Genomic DNA, 14,946 nt, shown 5'->3' with positions numbered 1-14,946 from the left:
CTGTGCCCTGTGATCAAATTAACACATTTTTATTGCCAAGTTCAACTTTTATTTTAAGGCGTATTTCAGCAGGCTGTCATGCATTCAAAAGACAATTTCTGTTGTTTTTCTCCTTTATTCCCGATGGGACAACCGTGTGCATGATCTTTGTCTGCATGTGCTCAGCTACAGCTGATGCTGCTGTGCGACAGGAGCAGTTCTCATGTGTGAAATCAGTTGTGCTGTGCACAGGTTTTGGCCTTGATCAATTTATGTAGAAGCTTTGCAGTGTCTTCTGGGTAGGAAAAAGCAGAATTACTTTGAGTTTTCGTGCATGTATGTCTTCAGTTTGTGCCTGTGTGTTTCTTGCTTGGGGTTACAGTCTGCAGACCGGAAAGATTTGGTGTCAGTGGGGGAGTTACAGTGTTAGGATGGATTAGAAGAAGACAGGAAGAAAAGGAGCCATATTCTACCTGCCAGCTGCAGCTTTGGCTCTGGGGTGTTCAGTATCCACCTCTTCCGGGCTGAGGATGTCCAGTGGTCCCACCTGGCGACTTGTTCTTGGGCTGTGGATGGCTGAGAGACCCTGATCAGGAGGCAGATGGCCACAGGGCAGGTGGGCCCAGTCCCTTGAGTCTTTCAAAAGCACACTCAGCAGCCGGGAATTTAAATGCATCTTGCATGGCTTTGTTTCCATACTGCCCTTCATTCCTTTCCTTCTATATTTTTGTTACATCATTCCTGTAAGAATAATTTAGCTAATCTATTCTTTTTCTTCTCGGTGTTTAACCCTGTTTTTATTATGTTTTGGAGCCTCACCACCAGTAACTGCTGGTGAGCTGCTGTGCTCTCACCAGCTCAGCTCAGTGTTGGAGGAGGTTGAGGTAGGTCACTGTGTTCAGTGGATGCTTCCCCCTTTTTTAAGTCTTAAATTGTGTTTTTGTCCGAGGAAGTGATGTGATCCAGATCCAGCGTTTGGGGGAGAAGTAAGTAAGTAGTAAGAAAAAAGTACTGGTCAGTAAGGCAGGGTAAGAAACCTGCACAATCAAGTCGTTGGTTTTCACAGTTCTCTATCCCCTGGGCAGGCCACCTTCTCTGCCTGCCTGGAGTGAGGTGTTTGGGCTGGGACCTTGCTGAGAGGGAGCTGGAGGCATGTTGCAGTGATGACCTACACCTAGATCTTTACCACGGGCCTCTTCCCCATTCCCTCATCCCCTCATCCTGGGGGGACTGCAGGGAGCTGGGGCAGTCAGTCCCTGAATCCACAGTGGTCTGGGCTTGACCTCTGGATTTGTTCAGTCCATTGCTGTCACGTGGACACTTTACAGGCATTTCTTTTCTGGAAGGCACCCAAGGCTTTGTACGTAAACAAGGATTTCTGACTTTGATTAGAAGACTTTTCTCAGCACTTCTTACTGTCATGGAAACAAAGGCAGAACAAACAAAGCACGTTTTTTTAACATGATGACTGATATTTAACACTGGCCTTATTGTGATATGAAGACCCTGATTTTGTTTCCAGCTTTCTCTGGAGTCATCGTAGTGACACAGACATGACCAGGGATGAGCATCACTCCCATGGCTTCCAAAGCAGGGAGGTGAGAGCAGCTGGCCAAGGGGTGCTCTTGCACCCAGTGTAGAGCTGGTCTGTAAACAGCTGTATAAACACAGTAAGTCTTCAGACAGAATAGAAGCTGGGAAAATATTGTTTATAGGTTGATAATGCAAGAAAAAGAGGCTGGCAGCTGGTTGTAGTTTTGTACACTGAATTTTGCAGACTTAGCTGGGAGTTCCTCCAGCACCTGGGTCACATGCTTTTCTCCCCTTCCCCGAGGCTGTGGAGGTACCAGAGGAACCCATTGTGAGCAATGGCCAAAAAAACAAGTTCTACCAGTCAGGCATTTTGCAACTGAATACAGTTGTGCTGGCTGGTGACCCCCCTGGGCTGAAGGGGCATGGAGCAAAGGTGTAGGTGAAGAAGGGTCCTTTGGAATTTCAGCTTCAGAGCAGGATGTGATGAGTTTTGGTGGAAAGTCAAATCAGTTCATGAAAATTTAGGGTGTTCTAACTCCTTGAGATCAAGTGGATTTTTAGGAGGTCCTTCGCGCGCGCGCGCGCGTGTGTGTGTGTGTGTGTGTGTGTGTGCTCAGCTGTGTTCAAGCTTGTCAATGGCTAGGTCAAATTCCTGGTTAGATTTTAAGGGACAAAATAAAACCCAGTGTTATTTTTATAAGATTATTAGCACTGATCTAAGAAGATTAAAGGAAAAGAGCATTTGCAGTTTTTTAGCTTCTCCAAATCTTTTCTTACCCAAATTTTTCAACACTGAATAATTATGTTCTGTGAGTTATTCCCTTTACAAATAGGCATTTTAAATGTAAATCCTGAAACCTTATCTTGGTTGAATTCTAAACAGAGCTTGACAGAGAGCTGCAGTTCAGCTTGCTGGCAGTAACCCCAGTAGTCACTAAACATGAAAATGTCTGAGTAGCTCACAGCACACTTCCAGCCCTTCAACTCTGCACCAAAAGAATGTCTTTTAAAGGATTAGATTCTGCTCCAGAAAGAACAACTGGAACGGCTCTGTATTCTTTTTTCTTGGTTTGCTTTTCTTGGTCTGACTTTACTAAGTGTTTCAAGGTAACAGTCCTGTCCCTGGGCTCCTCTTTTGGTAAGAAATAAAGTGGTTTATGTTAAAATACCTATAGTGAGATGTAAGAAGAGACTAACTGGAGACATGGGGGAGGTGGGTGATTAATAGCCGTGTGAAACACATTAATTAAATTAACTTCACTTGAGGTAGATTTCGATCCATTCTTTTGCAAATGGTTATGTTTCAGTTTCAGAACAGTTTGAAAGGAAAATTGTGCAGGGGTCTGGGTGTACTTTCTGGGTTTCTGGCTCCGTTCTCACTACTGTAGGAAATCCCAGGAGAAAACAGTGGAAGCTGTGGTATTTACTGTCTCATGTTATAGCACATTTAATTTTTCCTTATAAATCTTTGAAGATGCTGTGAAGTTTCAATCATTTTGTACCTTGATCTTTTTCGTTGTTGTTGTTCACCTATCAACTCATAAATAGTTAAATTTTTAAATAGAAGAGGATAATTGCCATGTTTCCATTTGAAATATTGTAGAGCCCCAAGGCACTTTCTTGGACAAATGTATTTTTCAGCAGCTCATTGTAATTTTGGTTTTGAGTGAAGATCCAACAAAATTAAAATCCACACCCATCCATAGAGAAAGGTGCATTTTCAGCCTTCAACAATAGCTTTATTTAGAAGGATTTTGATGACTCCTTTGCAAAGGGGGAAGATTTCTGCAGTGAGAGAGGCTGTCCTGAGGATCACAGAATGCCTTTTCGTGCTCTCCAAGTTGACAAAGGAGAGCCAGTTCTGTGGATGATGATTATGCAAGATGGAAAAGTGCTGATAGACTGTGGAAAAATACAAGTCTGAGCCTAACAGCTTTGCAAACCTGTTTGAAAAAGCAGCTTTGAGCAGTTGGTCTGGGGCTGCACGTGAGCGATGTGTAGTAGCAGTGCTGCGTTAGGGTGAGCAGAGTGAGGTGGGAAGGCAGAGGAAGGTGCTTGGGGTGCTTGGCTTCATGGAGAGCAGGAGGCAGCATTGTGGGAGTTTTTAAGTGGTGATGGGGTGGGTTTCAAGTGGGTGATTGTATAATTTTCATATATAATGCACTTTTAAGATTTTTTTTTTAATTTGCAATATTCAGTAATCAAAGTAAAGTTTCAGGTGATTGATCAAATAAAGAAAGGAAAACCCAAACATTTCAGCTTCAGGTTATGGTTGAGTAGACTTTTGCTGACATCAGAAATTTTTAATTGCACCAGCTAAATTACAAAGCTGGGCTCTGAGAGCCAAGAACACCATAATTAGGGCTGTTAGATGCCCCATTCTGCTTCCTCACTTTTGACTTTAACCATCAAGGCACTGGATCCAGGTAAAAATGAACTCATTTACATGGAGGGATTGGGGTGGTTTCAAGAGCAGTGTGAAACAAATGCCTCAGTTTGGTGACTGGTCCTGTCCCTGGGGGAGCCACAGCCTTAACCAGAATGTGTGAATTCATTGCATTACTTTGTAGTTGTATATGTTGGGTGCTCATAAAGTGGCTTGCATTGGCATTTAGTTTACAGAGTTCAGTGAATTCTACCAGCCCTCTCTAGTGCTGTTTCAAAGGGCAGCATCAGTAATTGTTTATGTAGGGTTACAAAATTATTTTCAGTTTCTTAAGGTGTTTTCATGTTTTCTTACATGCTGTTGTTTTTTCTAGCTAGAGACTGAGCTGAAGTGATATTTAATAAATAAAGCTAAAGCTTTAACCCTATCTGGGTTTAGACAGATATGTGGGTTTACATGTCCTGCCTTGTCAGAACAGCTTGGGCACCAGTGTCACCAGCATGCCCACGAGAGCTGTGCTGCTTAGCTTGTGGCACCCAAAATCTATCCAGACATCTGTCTTCAGACCTCAGAACAGCTAATCTTTTTTAATTTAGTAACAGATTAGTAAGCTTGAAAATACAGAGTTGGAATAGTTCAGTTTCCACCAGAACATAAAGGACCTAAACCCCAGGATACACAGGAGGGGAAGCCACAACCACCAATGTATTCAGGTGCATGTTTCTGCCTTTGTCCTCAGGCACATGTCCCAGTTCAGAAGGGCACTCACATATTTTCATAATGCCTTAGATTGCCCAACTGAAGCCAACAGGGCTGGCTGATGCCAGAAAAACTACTTATGATTAACATTAAACACATTCTTTAGGTGCTGATTAACTGGGGCCTATGGCAGTTTAAGAATTGTGAGTGCTCAAAAATTAAATGTTTCAGTTCCTATACATTGGAGATGGGACTAGGAGTCACACAGAGAAAAATTATTGTATTTGATTTTTTTTTCTGCCCAGTGCCATATCTCCATAAGAAGGAAATGAAACTAATAAACACAGAAGGCATTGGCATTGATGATATTATTACTGTTATGATTGTTGTTTTATTATAGGTTCAGAAATAGAAAATAAGTTTGTTGCTACACAAAACTTTGGAAAACAAGAAGCATATTTTTTTATTCAGTGATTTTATTAACTATTTTGGTACCTCATTTCTAGACTTCCCTAGGAATTGTAAATGTGGTATATTTACCTTTATGTGATAGGTTTGGAAAGAGAAATAAATATCAGTTATAGGACCTGTTTTCAGAACTGAAATTTAGAAGTAATATGGCTTTCAATATTTTGCCTTCTGATATTTAGTTGCCTACTCTAAATAAAAAAGTCCTTCAAAGGAGTCTTTCAATCCTTTTCCAGATTTTCAATTCCCCCCTAACATTTCCTGGCATGGGCAGCACATCTTTCATTCAGTTATACTGGAAAAGATTTTTCAAAACAGCAAATAAAACTGGTGTGTCAGATCTGCCTGCCTGGCTTTCTCAGATTCAGGAGGTCTCACATTGTGAATTTTATTTTAACATGGATTTCTATTTTGTATTGCACTTTTTATCCAGGTGAAGGCAAATCTGGGAAAAAATTATCTCTTTCCTTTGGATTGTAGCATCACCAGCACTGTAGTCTACAGCATTCCTTTCCAATCACAAGAGCTGGAGTGTCTGCAGGTTTATCAAATAGCCTTTGGAAAATCTTCTTGGAAATCGTGTAACTGGGACACTCCTGAGAGTCAGTCAGGGCTGGCTGTAGTGAATTCTCATGAACTGGAGAAAAGATGAAGATGTGAAGGGTGATGAAGATGTGACCCCAAGGCTCCATCAAAGAGGGCCTGTGGCAGGGGTTAGCAGTGTGTTCTGGTGTGTCCCTGTCCTCCCCATCCCTGTTCCAGCAGAGCAGTGTGGCTGAGCACCCCAAATTTCCTTTCCTGGCTTGCTGGAGCTGTTGATCTGAGGCTCTCAGCTGGCTTATCCACAGGGATATCAGAGAATGGGCACAACTGACTGTACTGACACATTGATGAGGACCTTCACTGGGAACAGAGCAGTCAGCAAGGAGCAGCGGCCAGCTATAACCCTTCCTATGACATGCAGAGGAGGATCTCCCCGTGGCCACTTCATTTGTGGTTCAGCAAGTTGTGCTGCTCTTCAACCTGTGCTCAGTTCCCTAAAAGGCCTTGTACAGGTGTGGGTGAACATAGTACTCCCAAGTAAGAAAAAGCAATTAAAATTATTAAAGCAACATTAAAAGTCATGCAGGAAGGTGTTTTGTAGTGCTAAGTGGGAAAAAATGAAATGCTTTCCATTTCAAAGCTGAAAAAGTTTATGTAGAAAGGCTATAGTAAATCAGTGGTGAAGCTATGAATAAAGTTAAAGCAAACAGAGGTAGTTTGCCTTTCTTTGCACAGTTTTCTTAGCACAGGTTAAGACAGTTCAGGTTTAAATGCAAATGTTAACTGCTCAGTATATTGATTTGTGAATACAGCTTTCACTGCCCAGTCAGAAATCTCTCTGCAATCTCTTTGTTACAGGTTTGTAAAGCAAACAGAAATGCAACAGGGAGGGGAGTCGGGAGCTCCCAAAATCTGAAGCTGAGGTTATAAATAGCTAGAGAGCTGCCAGGCGATAAGCTCTTAACCTTTTGCAAATGACCTATGAGATATAGATATAGATATAGATTTACATTTCCAGATTTCCAGCAATAGTTATCAAGTGAACTGAAATGTCTTCACAGAGCTCCTTCCAGGATAATATTTCAGTCCCAGCTTCATTGTTCTAAGAGATGGAGCACTTGTAATGCAGTATATAAATCTCTTCCTTGAGCAGCTAACTTTTACAGGCGTTTTACAAGTTGGAGCATCTGGCTCCATTTTTAGATCATTTTGATTCTTTCTGTTCTAGCACTCAAATTGATTCAGGCAAGGTCTTTTTTTGGTTAATTGGTTGGTTGGTTGGTTGTATTTTTGTTTTGTTTTGTTTTTTTGTTTTGTTGGTGTTTTGTTTGTCCTGAACTTCCAGTGACACATTTCTCATTTACTGGAAAATGCTGAAGCTATCACATGCTGGAAGAAGGTGGTCCTGAGTAGTTGCTCTTCTTGAAAAGGGCGGTGCAGCTCAGGAGGGTTATTTGCCATCTGAAGGACTGAACTTTTAGTTGCTAAAGTTCTTTGAGGCTGGTGATACTGTTGATGGTAGATCCAGGTTGTTTCTCAGGTCTGTGGAACACCCAGGTACAAAAGGTTGCTTCAGGGTGAATTTTTTTCCCTGCATTTAAGTTCCATCTCTGTGTTACAGCTTAGCAAGTCAGTGCTGTGCCTACTTGGAGATCAAGCAATCATAGAATGATTTGGGGTGGAAGAGACCTTAAAGATCATCTTGTTCCATCCTCCTGCCATGGGCAGGGACACCTTCCACTATCTCAGGTTGCTCAGAGCCCCATCCAGCCTGGCCTTGGACACTTTCCAGGGATGTGGCAGCCACAGCTTCTCTGGGCAGCCTGTGCCAGGGCTTCACCACGCCCCCTGGAAAAAATTCCCCGCTAATATTCCTTCATGCCACTACTTTCCCCTGCTCTGGGGCTGCAGGCACACATTTCAGCTGAGTCAGGAAGGGCTGTGTTACTGGTGCCCTTGGCTTGGTGATGGCATGCACTGGCCTTTCTGGCAAACACAAGTGGGCTAAGGGTTGTAGAAATAATACTTTTCCTTTTGACTGATGTCTTGTCTTTTGACCCTTGCTTTCTCCCTCTGTTGTGCTTTTTGTCCAGCTGGGATGACAGCAGCTCTGTCAGCAGTGGGATCAGTGACACCATAGATAATCTCAGTACTGATGACATTAACACCAGCTCCTCTATCAGCTCCTATGCCAACACACCTGCCTCCTCTCGCAAGAACTTAGATGCACAGGTAAGAGCTTTGGTTTATTCAACTATCATTGATATTTGTTATTTTCTCTGTGCAGGAGGTGTAATTGTTTCAGGTTGCTGAACTTGAACACACAGCCAGCCTTCAGTATAGACAGTATCAATAATAACCACCTTGTCATCCATGGCATTTGCAAATATTTCCTTTGTGGGTGGAACCCAAGGCATCTCTGCCATGGTGATGTCACAACAATTGGGTCTTGTCTTCCTAGAGGCACAGAAAACAGATGTAAATGGGATTTTATATAGATATTTTTTTAGGTCTGAAATGGTATTACGTTTTTCTCTTAAATAATAGAATACAATAAAGTAAACATCAAAGTTCAAAGGTTGTTTACACTTTTATCAGAAATGTAAGCATGTTATGCAAATGAAATTGATTTTATTAAATTTCCAGAGCCGTGTGTTATTGAAGGCTTTCTGTGTTTGCCGGCATTTCGTAGGAGGATAAACTTTGCCTCTGTCAGCAGGATACATGTACATTTTGTGCTCAGACACCACACATCCAAAGAGCGTGGAACAAGTGAAGGCATCTAACAATTTTTCATTGATCAAACAAACTGCATAACACAGAGATTTGCACTAATACAAACTGATTTTTTTAACCAATTCCATAGATTTTTGTTTGGAAAAGTGCAGGACTGAAAAGTTCAGCTTTGTTCTGGTCCTGCTCGAGGGAATCAGGTGCTGTGTGCTGGGATGTGGTGACCTGGCAGCGCCACAGGTAGAGGAGAGGGATGTCATTATGACCTGCTCCTCTGTTTCTTCCCTCTTTTAATCTTCCCCAGTCCTTTTCATCAGTGGGTCCTAAATCTGGTTTTGACATCAGTTTTGATGGAGACATGTGGTTGCTGTGAAGTATTGCTCTGTCTCCAGAGCTGTGGTGCAAGCACAGAGTAGTCTTTGTTCCCTTGCCATGCAGTGCAAATTTGAGCCTACACAAAGGGTTTCCAGGTAGCCTCTGTTTGCCTATCAGCAACTGCACAGGTACTTGGAACTGGTAATACAAGTCCCATACAAGCTGAGAGGAGTTAAGATCTGTCAAGCATGTTTTTCAGTACCTAACAGAGAGTAAGATGGGCAACTAGAAGTATTTTTTGACAATTGTTACTGTCTCAACATCGTAATACTGTTGGGGGGGGGGGGAAAGGGAGACTTAGGAAGATGTGACTAAACATTAACCTAAGGAAAACAAATAGAAACTCATGTGACTTCTATCTTCTGATAGATCAGCTTCTTGGAAACACCTCTGAGAGATCAAAATCTATGTTGACAAACTCCTCTTCCTCCTCCACAGCTATTATGGTATCCAAGAGAGTGCAGACAGACAGCAGAAGAAAAGCAGCTGGAGCTTGTTCAGGCAGTAGAGCTCAGTTATTGGCAGAGGAAGCTGGGAGCTAAGAATGTACAAGTGGTGTTTGCAGTTTTTGGGTGTGATGTGTGTCTCTGACCTGCTTCTCTCTTCAGTTTTCATGAATGGCAATACCTTATTCCAGGTATTCTGTTATCTGAAAATTATTGACCCATAAAATAGTTCATTTTCAGTGGAACAAACTACCTAAATCTTTGTCAGCCAAGGGAATGGAAAGAGCTTGGAGTGCTGAAATGCGTGGCTTGCAGGGTTAATTTTTTGCTGCCAGTTGTAGACCTCAGAGCTCATGATGCAGTGAATGCTGCAGAGACACCTTTTCTGTCTTTCCTGAAGGACTCTCTGATGGCCAGTGCCCAGGTTTGCCTTCCCCAGGGTGGTGAGTCACAAAGGACTAGCACACATTTGCAGAAGGATGTGGACTTTTCTTCTGAGGGTGTCCCTTGCTTTGGTTCTCCTAAACAGTAGGTGTTTTTGAGCTGCTGTGATTCTGTCACATCTCTTTGAGAGGATACAGAAGTTGGATTTCAGATAATTAAGGAGGGAGCTTGAAGCTAATGCATGTGTAGCTGGGAATACAAGCAAATAATGCAGCAACATCAAAGGGAGAGAGTCTGAACATGTCAGTGTCTGCTGATAAAATCAGTAACTCGGGCAGAATCATCTCTGCAAAGAAAGGCATAGTTGCAGTAGGAAAAAAATCTCTGCTGAGGAGCTGATTTTTGGGGCTGATGAGTACCCCGTACTCCAGAAGCTGCAGTTTCTCCATCTTTGAGAAACAGGACTTAAATATGATATTAACTCCGTCTTTAGAGACATTCATAGCTGTATCCTCTTTTTATAGCAATGCAGTGAAGATGTTTGCAAGTTGTTTCTGAACAAGCTAGTGATGGGAGCCAGAATTTGCCTTGCCACATTCCCATGTCCTGCTGTGATTATGCCGAGTACCAAACCACTTAATGTAGTTACAGGAGTTTTGGCACCCTAGTATTTTTCCTTTTTATTGCACAGAATTAGTAAGTTACCTTTATCATAGTACTACATATAGTGTGCCTTTAAAGTCACATCATATGCATACTTTTAGGAGAAATTAAAACCTGCTGGGCATTTGAAAATAACTTATTTAACTGAAATAAGATGGGAGAAAGAGACCAAGTAACAAATTCAATCATGTGACGGTAAAAAGATCAGAAGATAAATAGAAAAGTTCCTTTAAATAGAAAACTGCAGCATCCCTAAGCAGTTAGGACATCTTCTCAGGAAAGATGGGTTTGATCTGTTCACAGCTTCAGATTTACAAAAACTTTATGAGTGAGTTGAGAAATGATGGTGCTTTGCTCCTACCTCAGGCTTTGCTCTCATCTTGTGCTTGCTGTGTCTTGCCATGACCTCCAGCCAAGAGTATTTCCACTTTCACCCTTCTGGGTGGGTGGAGTTTCAGCTGCAATCCCCAAGCCAGGTTTCACTGTGTTTTGGTTTTGATTCCTTACTCATATTTCTGTGCTGTTCTCAGTGTTTACCATTAAACAGAAACATCTCTGGCCAGAGGGTTTCAAAGGTGGAGGTGCAGCATTTCAAAGGCTGCAGGAAAGCTTTGGCCGTGGGTGTAGTAGTAGAATAAAAGGCAGGAGAGCAAAGGTAGAGGACTTCTCTCTCTGTGGAGACTGACTGTACTAATCTTACAGATTAGGGGAGGGGAAATAGAAGGTACAGGAATATTTCCTAGTCAACCAAAACTAGAATAAGGCCTTTGCTAGCAGGTAGGTGTATTTCTTGTTCTTGATCACTCACAGTGCCTACACACAGTTCCAGATAAGGAGCTTGGAGCAAGATACTGAAGTGGCCACATGAGGAATGGTGTCTTTGAGGTGGCATTGTTGGTTGATTATTTGGTACTTTTTGCCTGTGCGCTCATCCAAGATTTGTGAATGTAGGAGCTGTTTGTATGAAATACTGATTTTGGAGAGGCACAGGACATAGGAACAGTCACACTGAATTTATTACACACCCACTGATGATCAGAAATAGCAAGGTGACCCACCAGCCCCAAACCTGGCAGGCACAGGAAAAGAAGGGAGTTAGAAAACAGAGATCCATTCAAGCCTACACTGAGTTGCTCTCTTCGAATGGAGAGGTAGGGAAACAACATTTGCATAGCACAAGGAAAATACAAGAATATAATAGTACTTAAATCCATAATTCAAAATGCATGTTAGTCTAATGACTCAATATGTAGATAAATAACCCAAGCCCTGTTTCCTGACTGAAGAAGGACCATTGTGATATGTGGTGTCAGCTTTCACACACTGATCGCTTAACTAGTTTTTCAGGCTTTAAAAAAAAAAGAAGTTACAGTAAAAAGCAAAGGAAATTCAACTACAGTTCCCCTGAATTCTTTAATATTAATGGTGTGATCTGGTAGGTAAAGAAAAGTCATAAACTTAAAACATTCTTTAGGAACTTAAAGCTAAAAAACATGGTAAATAATCTTACAGCTTCTCCTGTGCTGTGTTTTTCTGATTATCCAAAAGGAATAAAGACTGTGAGCTTTATAATGCTTTGGGATAGTTAAAATAATTTCCATTTAAATAAATTATTTCTTTTGCCTACTACACAGTTCTGAGCACATTCATCTTCTGCTGAGGCTGCAGGGCAGAAAGGTGGCATCAAACCTCACCAAAACCCATCAGCCTGTACTTGGGAACTGTAGTCAGGTGTTGAATTGTCAGTCTCTTTCATGGTGCTGTGGTGGTTGGAGAACACTTCAGCTATGAATTTTTTATCCTGATCAGAGTCAGATGTGTGGATATTTGTCATTTGTGCCTGATCACAAAATGGTTGGTTGTGGTGTTACCACATTCACCGAATTTAATCAACAGCATTTGACAGGAGTAGAATTCTGGAATCGTAATCATTAGCAGTGGGAAATATTTATGCATGGGGAATGTATAAAATATACACATATATAGGGTAATATATTTAATGTAAGCATTTCTGAGTTTTTGGCAAAGGTTTGCTAATGAGAAATTTTTCTATTTAATATTGAGCTTAGCAAAATTCTCCATAAGAGACTGGTAACACAATCAATCTGTGCAAAGAGTAGGGGAAAAAACAGTCTGCAAGAGAAACTAAAGTAATTTATGTATTGAAGTCAGTCTTGAGTATTGTTAGAAAGTTTTTCTTCAGTCCTTGGGTGTCCTTCTATTATGTTAGGTTAGAATTAAGAGCATTCCATATATTCAGATCTGTTCCAAAAGCTGCCTCCTCATGCTCTGGAGATCAGATTGCCAGACAAGAGATAAGAAAGCAGCAGGAACAAAGGAAGGCTGGCTGCACAGGTTTGAAATGCTTTTTTGGCATTGCAGTAAAAGGGTTTGTCAGAAATTTGAGATGGAGGATTATAAATGTCATGGAGCTGAATATTTCCTTTATACATCAAGTAGGGTTTTTTCCCCTTTATTTATTCCAAGGAGCATGGCTGTTGTGTTTTTTTGTATTTCTCTCATAAAGCATATTAAAAAAGTATGTCATTGCTGGGGTTAATTTCTTGCTGTGATATTTCTTCATTAAAGGCATGTCATGTTTGTTGGTACTCAGAGATGACTGCTGAGCTGATTAATCAGGGTGATGGTTCCTACTTACAAAGCTTCTTGAAAGAAAGACTTGCTGTGAAAGTTGTCTTGTAATTCCTTATCTGTCCTAGACCGATGCAGAAAAGCATTCCCAGGTGGAGCGGAATTCCTTATGGTCCAGTGATGAAGTCAAGAAATCCGATGGTGGATCTGATAGCGGCATAAAAATGGAGCCAGGATCCAAATGGAGGCGGAATCCCTCTGATGTGTCGGATGAGTCTGATAAAAGCACTTCGGGTAGGAAGAACACTGTTATTTCCCAGACGGGCTCCTGGCGACGGGGCATGTCAGCTCAGGTTGGCATTACCACACCAAGGCCTAAACCTTCAACCACCTCAGGCACGTTAAAGACACCTGGAACAGGTGAGAAAAGGCGTAAGATGTAAACAAGCCAAAAATGTGTTCGATGTGAAAACAGTTCAAATACTTTGCAGAGGCAGAACCTGAACTTCAGGTAATCCTGTCTGTATTCTTAGGCATTGCTTTAACCTAAGCAGCATCTTGTATATCCACATTTCCGTTTCTCTCTGAAAATGTGTATTTTGAATTAGTGCACCCTGACAGTTTTCATGAAAAACTCTGGTCTTAAGCCAAACTATTTATTTGGCACAGTATTGCTGTGTGAAGAATAAATAATATAATTTTAGTTTTTGAGATCACTGTTAACCAAGAGCATACAATATATATGGCTGTGAGGAGATTTTTTTTTCCCTCCTTACTAAACAAGCATGTTTGTTTATACTATACATGACTTCTGGCTTTTCTTGTAAGTGTATTAATGATTTTAGCACTTGCAGATGCATGAATGAAAATTGACTGAATTTGAATAATCAAGCAATATAATTCAATACCTCTCTTTTTATTAGGTCTTGTACACAATTGTATATGAAAAAGTTTAAGTTATGTACTGTTTTGAACAATACAAATGCTTTAACAATGCCTTTTAGGGAAATTATACTACCAGCCTAACGCTACTAGTGCGTGATGATAGAAGTGATTGATCTGTGGTAGCTACAGAGGGAAACTTTTTTTTCGTATCTGTCACTATTATGTGAGGCTGTTCTGTTTTTCATATTCTCAAAGGCAAAGGCACCACATACTATCTTTGTCAAGTCTGCATGCGTAACTCACTAGAGTGGCATGTAAGCTCAGTGCAGACTAGATCATAACTTTGAACTGCACTCCAGTGGCTAACACGCTTTTGCTTTTCATGCTGCTTTGAGTTTCATCATTTGCTTGATGTTTTCAAGTCATTAAATATTAGAATTCTTTTTCTATTTTTGTAGGGAAAACTGATGACGCCAAGGTATCAGAAAAGGGTAGACTATCTCCTAAAGCTGGACATGTTAAACGTTCCCCATCAGATGCAGGACGCAGCAGTGGTGATGAATCCAAAAAGCTTCCCACAAGTAACTCTAGGACAACTGCTGCTAATGCTAATACATTTGGATTTAAGAAACAGAGCGGGTCAGCCGTAGGCATGACCATAATCACTGCCAGTGGGGCAACTCTCACCAGTAGATCGGCTACCTTGGGAAAGATCCCCAAGTCATCTGGACTCATGGGTAGGACCACTGGTCGGAAGACTAGTGTTGATGGCTCCCAGAACCAGGATGATAGCTACTTAGCACTTAGTGCACGAACTAATCTTCAGTACCGTAGCTTACCCCGGCCCAGTAAATCCAGTAGCAGAAGTGGAGCTGGGAATAGATCTAGCACAAGTAGCATAGACTCCAACATAAGCAGCAAGTCAGCTGGGTTGCCTGTCCCTAAAATCAGAGAGCCTGCCAAGGTAATCCTTGGAAGCTCTCTGCCAGGATTAGTCAATCAGACTGATAAAGAGAAAGGGATTTCGTCTGACAACGAAAGCGTGGCTTCATGTAATTCTGTTAAAGTGAACCCTGCATCACAGCCTGCTGCTAGCGGAGCTCAGAGTACCCACCAGCAAGGAGTCAAGTATCCTGATGTGGCCTCTCCCACTCTGCGCAGGTAGGCAACAAATTCCTCGGTTGTGCAGTGGTGTTAGTGGGAGCTGAATGAGCAGGACTCTGCCAGCCAGGCCTGACTGGCTTTGGTGTGGCGCTTTCT

General features: G+C 41.7%; 1 protein-coding gene across 15 annotated transcripts in view; it reads left to right on the top strand.

The window, feature by feature from the left end:
* The window catches only part of NAV2 (neuron navigator 2), a 373,713-nt gene that overhangs the window by 315,271 nt on the left and 43,496 nt on the right, over window positions 1-14,946 (top strand). For all 15 annotated transcript variants that reach the window (XM_038137694.1, XM_038137693.1, XM_038137689.1 and 12 more), the window contains 3 exons: window positions 7,702-7,840; window positions 12,930-13,221; window positions 14,145-14,847. In XM_038137694.1, the coding sequence (XP_037993622.1) occupies window positions 7,702-7,840; window positions 12,930-13,221; window positions 14,145-14,847 (1,134 nt within the window). The remainder of the gene's footprint in view (window positions 1-7,701; window positions 7,841-12,929; window positions 13,222-14,144; window positions 14,848-14,946) is intronic.

This window comes from Motacilla alba, chromosome 5 (assembly GCF_015832195.1).
Source record: "Motacilla alba alba isolate MOTALB_02 chromosome 5, Motacilla_alba_V1.0_pri, whole genome shotgun sequence".
In the NCBI taxonomy this organism is placed as follows: domain Eukaryota; kingdom Metazoa; phylum Chordata; class Aves; order Passeriformes; family Motacillidae; genus Motacilla; species Motacilla alba.
This window is presented reverse-complemented; position numbering and strand designations above follow the sequence as displayed.